Source organism: Durio zibethinus, chromosome 11 (genome assembly GCF_047325235.1).
Source record: "Durio zibethinus cultivar Kanyao isolate XHJ-2024 chromosome 11, ASM4732523v1, whole genome shotgun sequence".
NCBI classification, from domain to species: domain Eukaryota; kingdom Viridiplantae; phylum Streptophyta; class Magnoliopsida; order Malvales; family Malvaceae; genus Durio; species Durio zibethinus.
Window position 1 is genome coordinate 24006790 of NC_143172.1, and position 18789 is coordinate 24025578.

General features: G+C 29.4%; 2 protein-coding genes across 2 annotated transcripts; both read right to left on the bottom strand.

The window, feature by feature from the left end:
• Positions 1-2228: 2228 nt before the first annotated feature.
• Positions 2229-6851, bottom strand: LOC111291287 (uncharacterized). Its single transcript, XM_022882934.2, has 10 exons — positions 6567-6851; positions 5551-5717; positions 5410-5474; positions 4908-4948; positions 4624-4712; positions 4421-4534; positions 4237-4314; positions 3934-3999; positions 3146-3226; positions 2229-2573 (listed from the first exon to the last, which is right to left on the bottom strand). Exons 1-10 carry the CDS (start codon positions 6703-6705, stop codon positions 2466-2468), a joined length of 948 nt encoding a protein of 315 aa, XP_022738669.1. The 5' UTR covers positions 6706-6851; the 3' UTR covers positions 2229-2465.
• Positions 6852-16072: 9221 nt separating this feature from the next.
• Positions 16073-18235, bottom strand: LOC111290746 (transcription factor TCP15-like). Its single transcript, XM_022882198.2, has one exon. It carries the CDS (start codon positions 17764-17766, stop codon positions 16528-16530), a length of 1239 nt encoding a protein of 412 aa, XP_022737933.2. The 5' UTR covers positions 17767-18235; the 3' UTR covers positions 16073-16527.
• Between the last annotated feature and the right edge of the window lie 554 nt (positions 18236-18789).

Sequence of the window (18789 nt, forward strand, 5' to 3'; positions counted from 1 at the left end):
AACTAATGGTACAAAAGGAAATATTAATTACATAATATTTCATAAATTATTGAAAATTTTAATTTTTTTTGTCAATTTTAAAATTAAAACAAAAATATAAATAAATCAACGGATAACTAATATATTATTTTATTAAACAGGAACAGAGAAGCGCGTGGTGGACATAAGATGGCAGAGCATAGCATACGTGACTGAGGGCTGCAATTGAAACTGACAAATACGTGACTTCTACCACTGGATACTTTCGCAAGGGGGCGTGTGCCGTCCACCACGTGTGCCCTCCGCCAGCATGTAATATCGGACAACATGGAAGGCTTAGCTTGTTTGGTGAAAAATAATTTTTAACAAATAATTTTTATATTTTCAAGTAATTATTTGATAAAAAAAAATTATTTATTAATGACAATTAATTTATTAATCAATAAAAAATAAAATTATTTTTTAAAATTATTTTATGAATTTAAAAAAAAATATTTTTCACAAAAAAATTATTTATGAATAAAATTATTTATCAATATTTTTATTATAATTTTTAATAAATAATATTATATTAATAAATAAATAAATTTATAATAATAAATAATATATTATATTAATAAATAATATATTAATATATAATATTATAATATATTGATAAATAATATATTATAATATATTATGATATTTGTTTGTGGAGAATGGAGCATGATGAGAAACCAACGCGGTATTTTTTTTATCATTATTAAATTATTTATTTTATTTATTTTAATTTTTATTAAATAATTTTTTAAAAAAAATTAATGAAAGTAGAAATGATCAAACAGTTCAACATAAGTGTTTTTTTTTTTTTTAAGAGATCGAATTAAAATTTCTTTTAAAATAACTTCAAATTGGAGATGAATATAAAATATTTTACTTTGTTTTTAATGTTTGCGTGGTACCTTCCTCTTTATTTTTTAAAAGCTTTTACTTGTTTTGGATTTTTTTTTATTTTTATCTTTTATTAGATAAATTTTATAATAAAAAATTAATTAAAATAAAAATAATAAAATAATTCATATTTTATAAATTTCGATTCACTTTAATTCAATTGATACATTTTCTTAATTTTAAAATAATTAGATTGAATTTTTTTATTTTAAATCAATTTAAAACAAAATTTTGAATGTTAAATCTCGGACTTGTTTTATGCTCTTTCTATTCCATTTTGTTATCCATCTTTTTTTTTAGATGTCTCAAAATTATGTTTGATTTTTTTTTGAATATCTAAAACTCTTACTTTTGTATTTTAAAATTATTTTTATGAATTTTTTTTTAACTTTTGACATTAAAAATCATGAAATTTTAATTTTGTAAATTTTTTTCAAAATTTTAATATTAAATACATTAAAATGAAAGCTTTTTTTTTTTAAAAAAAAAAAAAAACTCCATGAAAGTCAATATATGACAAACATTTTGAGATAAAAGGAGCATAAAAATAAATTTTTTTATTTATTTAATTTTATATTTATATATATTATTAAAAATATTATTTAATATCTTAATTTACTAAATTCACATTCGATCCATTTGGCTTTTTTTTTGGTCATTTTTTTGTTATTAAAATTTTATTTATTAGATAACTTTGTAAAGAAAAATCAATGGATGTAGCTTTAAAAAAATTTTTAAATTTAGTCTTTTTGAAAAATTTGGATAAAGTCTAAATCTAATTTAAGATGCTAGCTGACCCTCAGGATATATAAAGAATATATTTTGTTATTTATGTAATTTATAGTTATATATATGTCTTATATTAATAAAAATATTCTTTAATATTTTAATCTAATAAAAAATTATATTTATATATAATTAAGTTATAATTTGTATTAAAAAATAAATACATTTATATTTATTTATATATGGTCAACCATTAAAACTTTATATAAAAATTTTACTTCTCTCATATTTAAAACATAATTTAAAAAAATAAAAATTTATCCCACGACAAAACACAGATCTAATTCTAATAAATTTTAAGTTTATAAAAAATATAAAAATGCACTAGCTATTTTAAACTCTGTTTGGATTGGTTTGGTTGATTTTCTTAGTATTTATTTATTACTATTCTTTGCACACACACACACACACACAAAAAACAGAAAGTAAAAATAAAAAAAATAATAACAAAAACATCAAGTAAACCTAGAGCCCTTGACCATATTCTAGAAGTTAAATTAAATCATGAATTTCACACCATGAATGCTTGAAACTTGAAAGAGTAACATTTTTAACATTTCATTAGATTAATAAATCTTTGTCCCAAAGTGAAATATTAAATAAACCATGAATTGAACAATGAAGTTTGGTATCAGCTTTGCCTACAACCTATAGAGTATAGACAGTGTAGGAGAAATGAAATTTATAAGGGAGGATTGGCTTTAAACATAGTTCTGCAACAATACTGCCAAAGATTAAATGTGCTCAAAATTACATCTGCATTTGGAACTTCAGGTAATTGAGCAACCCAGTTGGAACCTGCGCGGCTTCATTCTTCCATTCAAGGCAAGGGCCAAGACATCATATTCCTCCACATACCACAGCTCCGACACCGTCGCCTGAATCATATTTGAACATCAAAAGCAAACCAATCATATTTGTAGATGCCCAAAAAAACATAAAAAGCATTTGCATACGATGGTGTTGTTGCCAGTAGCCTAAAGCTATGCTTAGTACATGAGGATTTGTGCATTCCTAGTTTAAGTTCCTTGACAACGTTTTCATCAATATGTTAGATGGAACAAAAACTTTAAGGTACTCAAGATTTTTTTTTTGTATTGGACAAATGAATGTTACTAATCAGAAATTATTAGAGTTACGGGGGGGGGGGGGGGGGGGTCAACAACGTATAGTAATAAACAAAAGTAAAAAACTTGAAGTGTTAAATTGTGATTTCTAGCAAAATGAGGAAAACTTGAAAGGTAAGACTGAGATTTTGAAAACGCCAGCCCCTTGGCTCCGTCCTTGATTATCAACATTGAGAAGAACCAACATGACTGTCAAGTTAGGGGTACCTCCTCTGAATGTGTTGGATCATGGACGGTAGCATGTGATGATTTCCCACATATGCAGCTAGTCAAACACATGAAAATGCACATGAGAAGTAATGATACAAAGTATACCAACTTGCCTTAAATCCACGGATTTTATTGTTTAGTTGAGTGACTAGATTATGGAAGAGTTTGAGCTGATTTGAAGTATCACGAGGGTCCTGCATAAGACATGAATGGTAATGGTATACATATATGTAAGAATATGAGCTCAAAACCAATCTCATGATTCATGACAACTTTTATTTGCCATTTGATCTAGAACAATGACACTAAATATAACAAGCTTTGCCAGACATTCTTCCGCCCGTGTGTGGTATAAAGTCACAGTTCACTCAAACAAGAGTCAAGGGGAACCTTATGATGTGCAAGTCCATTAAGTTGCAACACTTTTCCAAAGAGACAATCATCAATCTACCAAACCAGAGTGTGCCATACCAACACCAATGGGCTTCTCCCAAATTATAAAAGCAGTTGCCATTTAGTCATTCACGGTTCAACTGTCATGGCAATATGTGAAGGCATGAAAATACCCTGTTTACCTAGTTGTTGTGGGATAAAATTGGCAGATTACAGACAAGTTGCCAAACCTAAAACCGTAGAGCAAAACTAGGTGGCTCAGAAGATAGTGACTTCTGGACATGACTCAAACTACATATAAAAATGCGTAGAAAGGACATTGATACCATACAACACTGGCAACACAGGGAATTTGAGGAACTTTTTATATTCATGCAAAAAAAAAAAAGGCATTCAATTTCCTCAAGCATAGGTTGGGTATATTACTCGCAGGCATAGTTTAAAGTCAGATGTTAAATTCAAGAGAACCATAAATTTACTGTAACTAAATAAAACTTCAAAATAATACCATGATTGAAGCTTTAGGGTGACCCAGCAGCCTTGCAAAAGATGTATGAAGAATAGCAGCATCATACTGCAACATTAAGCAGATAAGTGTTAAAAGAAAAATATTTTCTTTATAACCAGCCACGTACTCTTTAATTTCTTATCATTGTCAGACCAGATGAACAGAACCCAACATTGATGCCAAAACCATCAAATAAAAGTTAAAAAGCCAAGATATTGGAAAAAGTATAGCCCTGAAATCCACAATGTTGCCATTTATAATTTACTAGTTAAACAGAAACTAGAATTTTCATAAGGATCTTACAAGTTGCTTCTCTGGTGCTCGTGGAAGTGCTGTTCTCAATTTAGCACGAATGCTTATGGGATCCGTTCCAGAAATTACCTACAGAAAGGAATAAATAAATTAGCGTTAACCTGTACACAACAAAATCTTTTGTTTTGTTGAGGGGTCATGCAGAAGAAAAGGAGAGTATAATTGAAAGAGTAACCTGCCAGCAACCAAGAAGTACGCCAGTTGAAGTTAAAACTACCCTGTCTAAGACAATTTCTAAAGGGCATAAACCCTCTGCAACAGCTCTAACAGCAGCCGCTTCAACTTCAATCTGACAAAAGAAATGAGGTCTCAAAACCTAAGGCCAACATCTAACAAGTAGAAAAAAGAGGCAGAAAATAGCTCCAACAGGCAGTTTACCTCAACTTCAGTGGCAGGGACAGGAGAAATATGATGTGAGGCGTGGAACAAGCTGAAATGGTACAAGCTAGAGTTCTGAAACCAGATTGCTATCCAAAATATATAAGCATGCGAACACATGAGAATAAATACAGAAAAGGAAAAATATCAAATAACTAAAGGAATAAACAAATAAACTGACTGAACTGTTCTTGTTATTAAAGAAGTATCCAATAATTTAAATAGATAACAGTTAATTGTGGAAGAAACAGCATCGTAAATATATATTCTTTACAACAGATTACCTTTATCAAAGTATGGATCAAATACTTGTTTTACAGCCTTCCTGTGACAAGCAAAGCATGAATGTATGACATAAGCATCAGACTATCACGTAAGGACTAGCCCCCCCCCCCCCCCCCCCCCCTTTTTCCTTTCCCACTTTCTCTAGCCAAGAAAAGGGGTTAAGTATAAAAAGGAGATATTATATAGAAGTCCCCACCAGTTATATTGGAGAATAAATTATAGAAAGCCAGTTGCAACTATCAAAAGGTATTCATATCAGAAAGCTGAGCTCATCCCACCACTACAACTGAGCTCATAAATGGACCTACTATAGTAAATGTTTCAGTGTATACTTATGCTAATGTGGAATAATGGGAAATCACACATAACTAAGATCAGATAAAAAGTATTAATATGGACATTTTAGTTCTGAGGTCTATGTTCTATCAAGAAACAAGTAGGTCATAAATTTAATAAAAACAACAAACTAAAAACAGAATCCAAAGGACACAAAATTCTTACGAGATGGGCACTGAGTATTCTGTGCTCATGTATAAAACATTGGCCCGTACAGGAGGATGTGCTGCCTGCAACGTTGAGGAAAACCATTATTCACTGCTCATACAGGAAGATTGATTACAGCTCTTTTGACTCATATATTACCTTAAGTACAGGTGTCACAGATCCATCTTTCAAAGTAAAGAGATCTGAAAGTGACAATGATTGAGAGGTTTCACCATGTTTTAGAAAAGCTGCTCCATGCTCATCCAAATCCCTTTCCATTTTATCATACAAGGCTGATCTACGTTCAGTATTTGAAATAGCAGAATCTGATACAAATGTCCCAAACAAAATTAGCATATTCTGGTCTAGATTCTCGCCTCTTTGAAAAAATCTTGCCTTAATTTACACAAAGCCTGGTTAAAAAAACTCTAAATTTCATTTTTGATAGAAATCTTATAAAAAAATAAGGGTTTTAGAGCTAAGGCAAACATGATGAATTAACCCCATCAATTCACAACAAGCAACATGAAGTTCTGTGGATTTCAAACCTAAAATCATGTAAAAAACGTGGTATCAAGGTTGCTGAAACAATCATCCTAAAAGTTCAGCCTTTTATTGCAAATTATAAAAGCAATGCTTAAGAAGTAAAAGGAAAGAGGACAAAGTATCTTCCCTTTTTTCTTGGCGATCAATAAGAAAGAAACACAGCATTAGCACTCAAAAGTCCCAAATCCCAGAAAGAAAACATGAAGTTTCATTAAATCCCAGCAACAACAACTCATAAATACAGGATAATTTAATATCTCATATGAAAAATGATATCATGATAAATAACCAAGCTTCATATCAATTATAGCAAGCTAAAATTCCATAAGATCTTAGAAGTTCTTATCTTTTTTCCAATTAGGATGTCATGATAAATAACCAAGCTTCATGTCAATTATAGTAAGTTAAAATTCCATAAGATCTTAGAAGTTCCTATCTTTTTTCCAATTAGGATGTCATGATAAACAACCAAGCTTCATATAGTAAGCTAAAATTCCACAAGATCTTAGAAGTTCTTATCTTTTCTCTTCATCAAGGTTCATTCTTTTCACCTTTAATTACTCATAGGAATGAATATGGAATGAGAAAGTAAGAACTTCCCAGAGGAAGAAAGAAGTGGCAGAGATTACCTGAAGGGGAAGAAGAGGAGGAGGTGGAATGCTGGAGGGCCATTTGGAAGAGAGAGTAAAACAAAGCAATAGAGAAAAACCAGATCAAAGCAACAGTTTTTGAATGGCTCCACCAATTTCTAACTCTACCCATTACCATTTCATTGCCTTTTTTTTTTCTTTTTTTCTTTCTTAAATTAACACCCAATGAATGAATGATGCCATTCCTGCAGAGTGGATCAGAAATGGCTACTATTTGACTATTTCTATTTAGAAGTTTTATAGTAGGGAAAAAAAAAAAAAAAACCCTGTAAAAGATTCATTGGAGCAGGGTCAGCTCTTTCACAAGGAATATTTGGGCCCTTAACTTTGCTTTTCTGTGTTGATAACAGTTTGGTCCAGTTTGGTTTTGAACAAAAATTGCAAGCAATATGCATTATTTTGATTTTCTGATAAGCGGATGAAACCGAATTGAATAGCGTTTTTAATTTAATAAACCTCAATCGAATTTCATTAGTTTGGATCCATTCGGTTTTAATTCTAAAAATTTATATTTCTGTATATTATTTTTATTTCTTGTACTAATTTAAAATAAAACCTTTATTTTAATATTATGAATAACAAAAAGTGATTAAAAATTAATAAAAAAATAATTTGGCCGAATTTTGATAATTGTGGTTTTTCATCTTGTGATAGGAAACCGAATGGAATAAATTACTATTCAAATTGAAATTGAACAGAATTTTATAAAAACTTATTTCAACAAAACAAAATGGTTCAATTTTTTATTTTTTTCTCAGTTTTTTTTATTCGAATAGATAAAAGTGTTCATAAATCAAATTTAATCTAATTAGCATTTTTAATTTTTTAAAATTTTGTACAAAATTAAGCTTGACCCGCCTATTTAAACCCAATTAAGCCAGTTTATTATTTAAAATAATATTAAAATATAAAAAATTTATTTTAATTTTTTTATATATATTTTAAAATTAAATTTAAAAAGAAATAAATAGTTTATATTAAAATAATAATTCCCATCAAATCTGATAGGATCAACCGGAACTTAAAAATTTATATCTAAGATTTGGGCTTAGGTCGAGCCCGACCAACGAACTTAGTAAACGGCTTGGCCCATGAACCGGTCTAGTAACAGTTATATCTCTTTGTGTCTTGTCTTGTCTGTGACATCTGACTGGATAAGTTGTTCATTTTCATTCTATTGTTTTTTTCCTTAATTAAACAAGCATTTGTTAATTACATTTAGGAGTGTAATCGAATTGAATCGAATTGATATAGTGAAAAGCTCGAGTTCGACTCACAATTTGAGATTCGATCTTCGGCTCAAATTTGATCGAGTTTTATTTTTCAAGTTCGAGTTCGATTCGTGATCGAATTCGAGCTACTCGAACTCGCTCGATTAATATATAAAAATAAACTCGATTCGTATACTCGATAAAAATTCGATTATTTATGTTCGAATTCGAAATATTTTATTAATTAAAATAATAAAAATATACTTAAATATAAAAATTCAATTAGACTCACGAGCTACTCGAACCAGATATAAAAATATTTAAATTCGACTCGATCGATAAGTCAAGTTACTCGAGCTCGAGCTCGATTCGATAATAATCGAATCGAATTTAAATTTTCTTCAAATTAAATCTAAATAACTTACATATACTAATATATTATTTACACCCCTAATTACACTCCATAACATACCATTCTAGCGAAATAGCGATAATATTTCTTTTGAAAAACTTTCTCCCTTGTTGAGAATTGACTTCACCCTGAAATCAAAGTTAGACCTTTTCTTTTTTTTGCCGGCTAGTTGCTTTTACAATATAGGCCTTTAGTAAAAGTATCTCGTCAAATGAGATCTCGTTTTAAAAAAAAAAAAAAATTTAACATATTGAAGTCTCTAACTTTAAATTATTTTTGAGTTTGTAATTTATTTTTAAATTTCTTATCTTATTATTTTCTAAATGGATAGAGAAGTTATTATGTGTCTAAGTTTTTTTGGGATTTATAATCTTTAAATATCAATTTTAAAAATATGTTAATTGATATAAGTGTTAATCTGTCTAAATTTTAAATATTATCATATGTGAATTTAATTTAATTCTATGCTTAGTTTATTGAGTTATATGTGGGTACTTTGATTTGCTGGTATGCTTATTATTTTTTATGAATTTTAGTGATATTTTATTATGGTTGCAATTAATTTTACTTGTACTTATAATTTTATAAAAAAATTTCAAATTTTGATTAAGAAACATTGAGCCTAAATAGCTAGTTTAGTAATTCTCTCTTACAATAAATCTTGCATTTAAAAGTTAACAAAATGTTGCTAATGTCAATAATTATGCGATCTAATATCAAAATATCATATTTTCAATTCCAATGGTTAAATTTTAAATCTTGTAACTAAAACTCCAATCGACGACGATTATTTAGTAGCATAAACCTACAGACTCTTTATTGCCAATTATTTTTTGCCACACAACACAAGCATTGTAAATTAGAATCAGTGAAGGCGGCATTGCAGTGCGGATATAATAAGAAAATGAGCTTCTTAAAATCCTCTGCTACAGCCTGCCATAGCAATTTTCTACAAATGAAAAACAGAGAAGTCAGGTAACTGTTAGAACTAATTCTGCATTTTTAATACCTCCCCAATTAATTATAAATATAGCTATATAGTTGATTGGCAGTAGAGATTTGTGCAGAAAATGGTTGCAGCAAACCTCTTTAAGAGCATATGCAGAAACTTCTTCAATGGACACCTGTTTTTCACACACAGAATTTTGATGAACATAATTAAAACATCCTTCTGGACACATTTCTGGCAAATTATAACATATGGGTCTTTTCTATCTTCAATGATTTATGATTCAATATTGGGTTTGCTGGCAACAGGGCAGCACAGCAGCAAACAAACATTACACATGCAAACTCAATTAACTAGCTAGCCTTCACTTTTTGCCAGCTTCCCCTTTTCATTGCTTCTTTATATCACGTGAGATGTCTTATAGTTTCTTTTTGTTTGGAGAATTGCAGATTGTAGACTTAAAACTTGAAGGTAAAGTCCCAAATGTATTAGGAGCTAAAGGCAATGACCCTACCATGATAGCACTGTCAAGGCCATCTATGATATTGTCAGAGCGGAGTTAAAGGTGCTACCTCTTGTTTGGATTTATCTCTTATAAAGTAGATTGCAGTTTAGAAATAGAGAAAGAATTTTAGCTGTTAGAAATTTGAATTTTAAATCTTTAGTGTTGGATGTTGCTTTTTTAAGAGTGATTGTATAATTTGATTGAACAATTTATTTTAAATTTGTTAAATGATACATTTTAAAAATGATTACATGAATTGATTGAATTAAGTTATTTGAAATTTTTTATGTTATCATGTTCTTGCCGAAAAAAACTTGTAAATAACGTTAAAGCTGAGGAAAAAAAAAGTCCCAAAATCACACAACAATTAAGTTAGGGTTGATTAATTTCGGTTGTGGGTCTTGACAAAGTTTGCATTTATGTGCTAACCACCAACCTGCTGCAGGCCAAATTGGCAGTCGGTAGAACTCTAACCAGCAATGTATGCAGTAGGCTGAGCATCAACATCAAATCATGAAAGGATTAGGAGATCTCCTGGGGCCAAATGAGGCATTTAAAAACTGGCATTAAGGGATTTCCTGGCCCAAAATTGAGAGAATCGGCTGATTGTTATCAGCCACTAATCAACACTAAAAGAGTAATTGCAACCCCTCAATTGTTTGATTAGAGCAACCTCCGAGAGGGGTTGGGATGGGATACATGGTTGAGAGGTGGTCTAATCATGCAATTTTGGGGTACAAAGAGATTTGGGTGGGGTGTCGGGAGACTTTTCTCTTTTTATTGTTTGTTCTTGTGATTGTACCAATGCGGGGTTGAAGTCCATGTGCACCAATTGTGTTGTGTACCAACCAGACCGCTTCCATTACTCGATGATGGTTTAATTTTTGACACCATTTCCCTACAAAAAACATGAACCCATTGGTCAATTAATGCTGAACCATGTGCTGAATCATCATTTTAAATGCTCCCATTTTATTACTATGCAGGCATGCACCATTTAGATCATATATTTTTATAAGTTTATATTTGAGGTATTATTTTATACATTATTAATGAATCAAATTATATTATCTTATTAATTAGTTAATTTTTTTAAAAAATATTAATTTTTATATATTTATTTTAAATATTGATATTTATTTATTAATAAAATGATATAATCCGATTTACTGATAATATATAAAATTTATATATTAACACTGTATCAAATATAAAATTTATATTTATATATGCAATAGTACAATAATCATTTTTATTTTGTTTCTCTTGAGGTCAAACCATTGACCAATCACCATTGCTCCAACGTTAGATATATATATATATATATATATATATCAATCCAAATACAAATATTTATATACCTTATAATGTTGAAATTGAAACTAAGGGGGTCTTTAGCAAGAATGAATATAGGGTTTACCATTTTGGTATACATATACATAAACATATATATATATATATATATGTGAGAGTGATGACTCAAATTTATAATTACAACTCAAATCTCTGAAATCCCATCCTCACCCCTTAATCTTCATACAAAATATCTCATCTCACTTCAAATATCATCTCATATTTCATTTGGATTTGTTTGGACCAATAGATTCCATTTGGTTAATACGTTTATTATATACTTTTTTATAAAAAAAAATAAAAATATCGATTAAACGGAGGTTTTTTTTTTTCAATGACAGAGCTTTAATCAAGTCCAATTAACTTTTACCATATGCTTTTTTTTTTTAATTTTCTTTAGACTTAGCTAGTTTTTTTTTTTTTTTTTTTTGGTCGAATTGACAAAGATGGTCATTGTAGTAATAAAAGTCGTAATTTAATAACATTGATTGTATTACAAGATAAAACAACTACTTTCATTTGTTCAATGATGTATATAATTGCATTTCATAATTGATATTATTGATCACCATCTACATATTACATGTAATAACATAAGGTTTAAATTTCTCCAAATTTTACTTGAAGCAAATCTTTCTAGTGAATGATCTTAAGAACACATCATCTCAATATCGGTTTACTGCATTCAATTTTTTTTTTCAAATGTTTCCTATAAAATTCTAATTCTGATGGACGAGAATGGAAAATTATTCATCTTATAGTTATTGTTAGTAAAAGGGTTAAGTCTTCATATCCATTTTTGTGACACATTACATTTTTTCATACAAAAGTATACATTGTGCTATAAATAACATGAATTATAAAGCCAACGAAACGTTGTAACCCCCAAAAAAAAAAAAAAAAAAAAAACCAAAGAGACATGATAAATGATGGTATGGGATTAAACATGGATGAAATATTTAATTTATCAAGTTCATACAATTAAAACTGTCATTTCTTCTAACCTTTTAACAATAGATTTAATTACATTTTTTGCACCTAAATTTTGAAAAAATATAAAAATTAGTATTTACACTATAAACTTTCATAAAATGTACAATTTATATTCTAAATTTTTAAGTTATATATTATGTTAATCCAAATTTTAATTTCATTAATTATATTAACTTATATATATATATATATGGTGTTGGATAAATATTATCAAATTATTTATTCACTACACATATTATAAACATTTTTCAGTAAAAAGGATCTAAATTTTTTTACGTAAATCATAGAAATTGTTTAAGAGATCGATCAATTATTATTTGTCACATGATATCTATTTAATATTTTTATTTAACAAATAACATATATGTAACAAAATTATATAAGTTAAACATTATAGAAACAAGTTAAATTAATAGTAATAAAATTTGAACTAAAATAATATATTATTTGAAAATTTTGGATGTAAATTATGTATTTTATTTTTTTAAATATCAATTTATCATTTTTTCATAGATCAAATACAAAAAATATAATTAATTCTTAACAACAATTTTCTCTATATATGTTGATTCACGAGATTAGATTTGTATTTATTTTTTCCCCTCGGCATTGGAACCAATTAAATATATAGCACTATAGTACGTAGTGCTTATGCATATATATATATATATAAAAGATTTTGATGACTTTATGAAGTGATGTAATCTTAATTATTTCTTTCTATTGCATGCAATCATTGAAATAACAAAGATTATTCCAATTGGACCTATGTGCTTTCTTTTTCCTCTCTCTCTCCCACTTGTACACTTTAATATATATTATATATACATATAATGTTAAAACTTTTCTTTATCTTTATCTTTTTCTTCCCTAATAATAACCCAAAGAGTAATGATTTGATTAATCTCTTCACAAAGTAGTGGGTTGATTATATATAGCAGTAGCTTTATTAATTTGGGATTGGAGTTTGTTGAAATTATGCATCACGACAAAATAATTAAGAAAAACCATGTGCAGTAAATGTTTGGCTTTATTCACCTCTTCAACACACAAAATAATTTTAAAGAAAAAACTTGCACTTCCATAATTGATAGTACCATATATTTTTTTGGGTCGAAGGATAAGGTTTACTATGCTTCGCTTCATAATTTTTTGTTCATAGTGATCAAAATAAGTTTATTTATTATTAAATTAAAAAATTTATATTTGAGCATAATATATACTGTTAGTGAATCATATAATGATATTTTATTAAAAAAATTAATTTTAATTATATTTTTAAGATTAAATATATTTATTTTTAAGATTTTAAAATTTTAAAATTAATTTTTTTATGAAACGATATTTATGATTTACTAGTAATGTGTCTATATATTAATAGTGTATCGAAAATAAATATTTTATAAAAAATTATCTTCACATAATTTTTTAATGGATTTAAACTCAAAATAGGGATGTCAATGGGAAGGATGGGTATTCCTCATCCCTTTTTCAAATTTTATATTATATTTATTTTTGTACTCATGTTTAATGAATATTTTAAATCTATTTTCATTCTCATTTTCATGGATATTTTTATGGGTATGAATAATCCCCATACATATAACTTAAAAAAAAATTAAAAATTATTTTTTTAGCTTTTTTATTTTTAATTTATATATTTAAATAATTTTTTATAAATATATATAAATATATATTTTTAATAAAAATATATTAATTCTAATTAATCTATAATAATATTTTATATTATTTAATGAAAAATTTATTTACTAATTATATATAAATATATATAAGGTATAAATACGAGACAAATATTATATTATCTATTCTCATATCTATATTCAATAAAAATTTAAAATTATATATATTGTTATATTTATAATGTAATATTCATCTTTACCTTAATTTTCATCTTCATTCAAGTAAAAATTAAATTTTTTATTAAATATAAATAAAATTAACATTTCTAACTCAAAATAATAAAAAAGTTAAATAAACTCATTTACCACTTGAATCGACTTATATCCTTCGCTTGCATATATAACATCTCAAAATTCACTATAAGAAATTTGGAAACTAAAAACAAGGGGTTATTATTATTATTATTTTTATTTCTATATTTATAGAAGTCTAGAATATTAATTAAGATTTTTATTTAAAATTTAATATTTTAATATTAAAGAAAGTTGGATGAAAGAGATATGATTATAACGGGGTTTGAAAATGAGCATGAGATTTAATTAATATGAGATTTTTTGTATGATGGGGGTGTCGGTCATATATGAAGATATTTTAGAGAGAAGCGCCCCAATATCTCTGGTTCACACCACAGTTCACATCATGACATCGACACATAAAATTAACTATTGTTGTTTGTTGCTGTGAAAAGAAAATTGTAATTCAAGAAAAGGCAAACTATGTCTATGAATAGATTTAATAATTTTTATATTTGTACATGTTTATTTTGTATTAAATATATAAAATATAAAAATTATTATATTATAATTTATATTAATATATTAAATATATTTTTTAAATTTGTATATATTTTATCAAAAATATAAATATTATTTTTATATCATATTTAAAATTATAAAATTTATCTTTAAAAGAATTTAACAAATATGTAATTTAAATAATTAGATTAACCAGTGCTTATAAACATTTGTTAAAAATTAAGTAAAATATTAATATTTTTAAAAATATTTTTCATTTAATATCATATTGTTTTCATCTTAACAAAAAAAAAAAAAAAAACTCTTAACTCCATATTCCACAGCTTTATCTTAAAAACTGCCACTGATCAGACCGAATCATTCAATGAAAGGGAATGGCCCACAACCAAAACAAAAGAAAAGGAATTGAATGGTCCAGATTAATGAGATGGGACCTTGTCCCTAAGTAGGTCATTACTACCCACCACCGATGTCTACGGTGCCAGCAAAAATTAAAAAACTCCTCGTTTTTTTTTTTAAAGTTTTTCTCTCCGTTATTATTGAAATAAAAAAAAAAAAAGAAAAAAGAGAGGAGGAATGATCCACTTGTTTGTCAGTGACGATGTTCATTGGTTTGGGCAATGAACAGAAGTTGGGACCCCCCCCCACCTGAGCTAACACCTGGAATTGATAAGGTCTGGCCCCCACACTCCTGATCCTATTACCCTTCTCCCTTCCCCTCTCTCTCTCTCTCTGTCCCGTTTCTCTGAAAAGTCTTAATCATTGATGCAGTAAAACCTTGGATTCATGGCACAGATTAGAATCAGAATGAAAGAAAAAGAAAAAAAAGAAAGTAGTTGTAAATCTTAACACCAAAGTCGTAAAATTCTTTCAAATTTACAAATGGCTTTTACTACTTTTGTCTTAAAATTTCATTTGACTGCTTTTTTTTTAGGAATCGTTGGTATCGATCATGAATAAACGGTTTAAAACTGAAGTTGCCACATCTAAAGGACTTAGTTGAAAGGGACGCACGGTGCTCACTACAATTGTTTGCACTGTAGTGCTCACCCTACAAAAGGGCAGTGAACACTGTTTCATCTCTTTCTCTATTTATACTTTAGCGGGTATGAATCACTCGTACTATTAGTAAGTTATTCTAGTTGAATTTGAAAAAAATTTTGAATTTGATTTATTTATTGTTAAATTGAGTTCAAAGTTATTCGAATAATGAATGAGTGGAATTTGAATAATTTAATATCCAATTCAAAATTTTTTTAAATTTAATAGAGTTTTTATTTTATAGTATATTTAATATATATAAGTAAATAATAAATATTTAATATTTAATATTAATATTTATAATTTTATTAAATCATATCAAAATTTTAAATTAAATTTAAACGATTGAATTAAATTAATTATAAATCAAATTCAAATATAAAAATGAAGTTTTACGGAGTGCTAATTGAGCTGAACTTAAAATTGATAATAAATGAATTCAATTCAACTCAATTAAATCTTAATTTATACTATTACCCAAAATTTTTGGCCTTTTTACCGTTTCATAGACAAAAGAAGTGAGAAAAAGGGGAAGAAAAGGAAAAAATTCAATTGCTGGTGGGTAGGAAACTAACCATATGACATGCATATAATGCAAGTCAATTTTTTTCCTCTCCAAAACACACAACGCATAAAAATTACATAGGCAATGCGATTTTGACCTCTTCCAGAAAACAACGATGGCACAAGCAAATGATGAAATGAAATTAATATTGTGTAATTAAATAAAAATAAAAAAGCAAAAAAATTGAGATTTTGTTTCAGCAAACCAGCCAATACCAATGTTAAAAATAGTGTCTTCTCCTCTGTCTGTCTCTTACTCTCTCTCAAACCCCAACAAGAACCCCATATTAATCACACCAAAAAAAATTTTCTTCTTTTTTTTGGCAAAAAAAAAAAACTCAATTCTTTTTTTTTTTTTTTTTCAAAAGAACAATCAAACCTCACGTGTGTTACACATCAAACTACACAACAGATCAAAAGAAGCAAAGAGATGATGCATGGTGATATTGAACATCTCTATGAGTGATGACTAGTTGTATCGAGCCGGTCATCGCTGCCGCTGCCAACTCCAACACCACCCTCTCCTCCGTGGTGTGAATGGGATCCGCTCACTTGTGATTCTGACACGCCGGTGCCAGAGACTTGCCGATAAGGATTCAACCCGGCTAGCATATTTAACTGTCCTTCACTTATGCAATTACTTCCACCACTGCCACCACCAGCGCCAGTAGAAGCAGTGCTTGAACCCAATTGTTGGCCTGGCAATAAGGCCATTGGAGTTGGAAAATTCATGAAATGTAACCCACTAGACATAGTGCCCCTATACAAAGCACTGTTATTAACTGAAGGAAATGTCCAGACGGGGTCACCACTTATAACTTGATTATTAGAATTAGTTACCATCCAAAAATTAGCTGGAATCTGACCGTGACTTGCGGCTGGAATTGCGCCTGTGCTTGACTGCAACAAGTAATTAGCCATTTGATGTTGTGAGGATAAATCTTGTTCGGGTCTTCTTTTCCTTCCTAGAGTACCTTCTTCAGTTTCTGATATATCCAACGAAGTACTATTATCACGCAACTCTTGCTTAGCTTGGAACATGGAAGTCAAGTTACTACTAGATTGGAAGTTAAGGAATGTTGGGGTTGTTTCTAGTCCAATTCCGGGGAACAAACTTCTACGTTGTTGCATAGAGAAGTTGGAGTTGAAACCTGAGGATCGCAACTGAGAAGGAACTGACATGCTTGAGCCTGAGCTACGGAGAGAGATGTTGAGGGAAGTGAAGTTTGCTGGGATAGTGCCAGTGCCCGTGGCGGCGATCACTGCCGGTTCAGCTTGTTGGAGTAGCCACTCGATTGTTTCACCATCGGACTTGTGGCCTAGTTCACGAGTGAGTTGAAAAACCCTAGCTGCACAAAGAGCTGGCATGCGGATTCTACGACCACGTCCATCGACTTTGGTGTGTCGGTCTTTGGTGGAAGTACGTTTAGGGGGTGGTTTTTTGGAAGGTTCCGGGGAGATTTGGAGGCTTGCAATGGAACGAGTTGTGTTGGGTTGATCGGCAGATGAAGACGGTGGGACGAGGGAAGGAAAAGGAAGGGAGGAAGAGGAGGAACAAGGTTGGTTATCTTCTTCTTTCTTCTCCAGTAATTGGAATGGGAAATTAGGGCGGTGGTGCTGCTGTTGATGGTGATGATGGTGGTGAAGGTGGTGGTGGTGGTGGAGTTGATGATCATCACTACCTCCTCCTTCCATGATATCATGAAAGTTATAGGTTATTTCTCCAATGGCTTTCTTTCTTTTTCTTTATGAGAGACTACTTTGTGGTGGTGATGACTGATGACAGATGGGGATCAGAGGGAGTCTTTAATTTAATCTTTTGGTGGGTCTTTTGATCTTTTTCTTCTTGTGAGTGTGTAGACTAAATGTTCAGAGGGGAGGGAGTCTTTTGATTGATTTGCTTTCTTTCATCAAAATCTCTTTTGAGGGGTTTGCCTGGAATTCTCTTGATGAGAATTCATGTGTTTTCAGACATAGATAGAGAGAGAGGATAAGGGAAGAGGGCAAGCTTTAGGCAACAAAGATAATGAGTGGGAATTATATGGGTGAGCTTTATTTTTTAGAAAAGAAATGGCTTTGTTGATGTCTTGGGAGGGAGGGCACTGCTCAAAATTTTTATCATGAAAAGAAAAAATAGATTTTTCTTTTTCTTTTTAATTTATGTGAATCTGAGGCTCCTTTTTATTGTGGATGGACAGCCCCTTTGGTTCAGACTCCACGTGAGGTGCTCTTTTTATCATTCAATCCATGAAGGCAATGGTGGCCAAGGTGGGACCCGATCCCAAGTCAAAAAATTGAGAGACTTAGAAAGGAAAGATTATCAAATGGGACCCATCTCATTCAAGTAATCATTCAATTTTGCCTTTGCCCTTTGCCTTTGTTCTGCACCTTTGCTGGGGGACTTTGGGATTCCTCGAGTTTGCCTTCTTGTTGGCCAATTTGGTTAGGGTTTAGGACTTTTTGGTTAGGGTTAAAAGGATTTCCAAACTCATCTTTGATTAATTCTTTGGCTCCCTTTTCCTTTCCTTTGCCAACAAATGAAAAGAAAAACAAAACCAGAAGCAAATGCAAACACTTTGGATTAAAATTTTTTTGCACAACTATGATCTACTACAAGTGTTGATTAGTCCTTGGAATTATCTGATACATGTGAACAAAACTTTTTTTTTTTTTGGATAACCAAGGATTATAATTACCAGATCAATTTAGACTCTAATG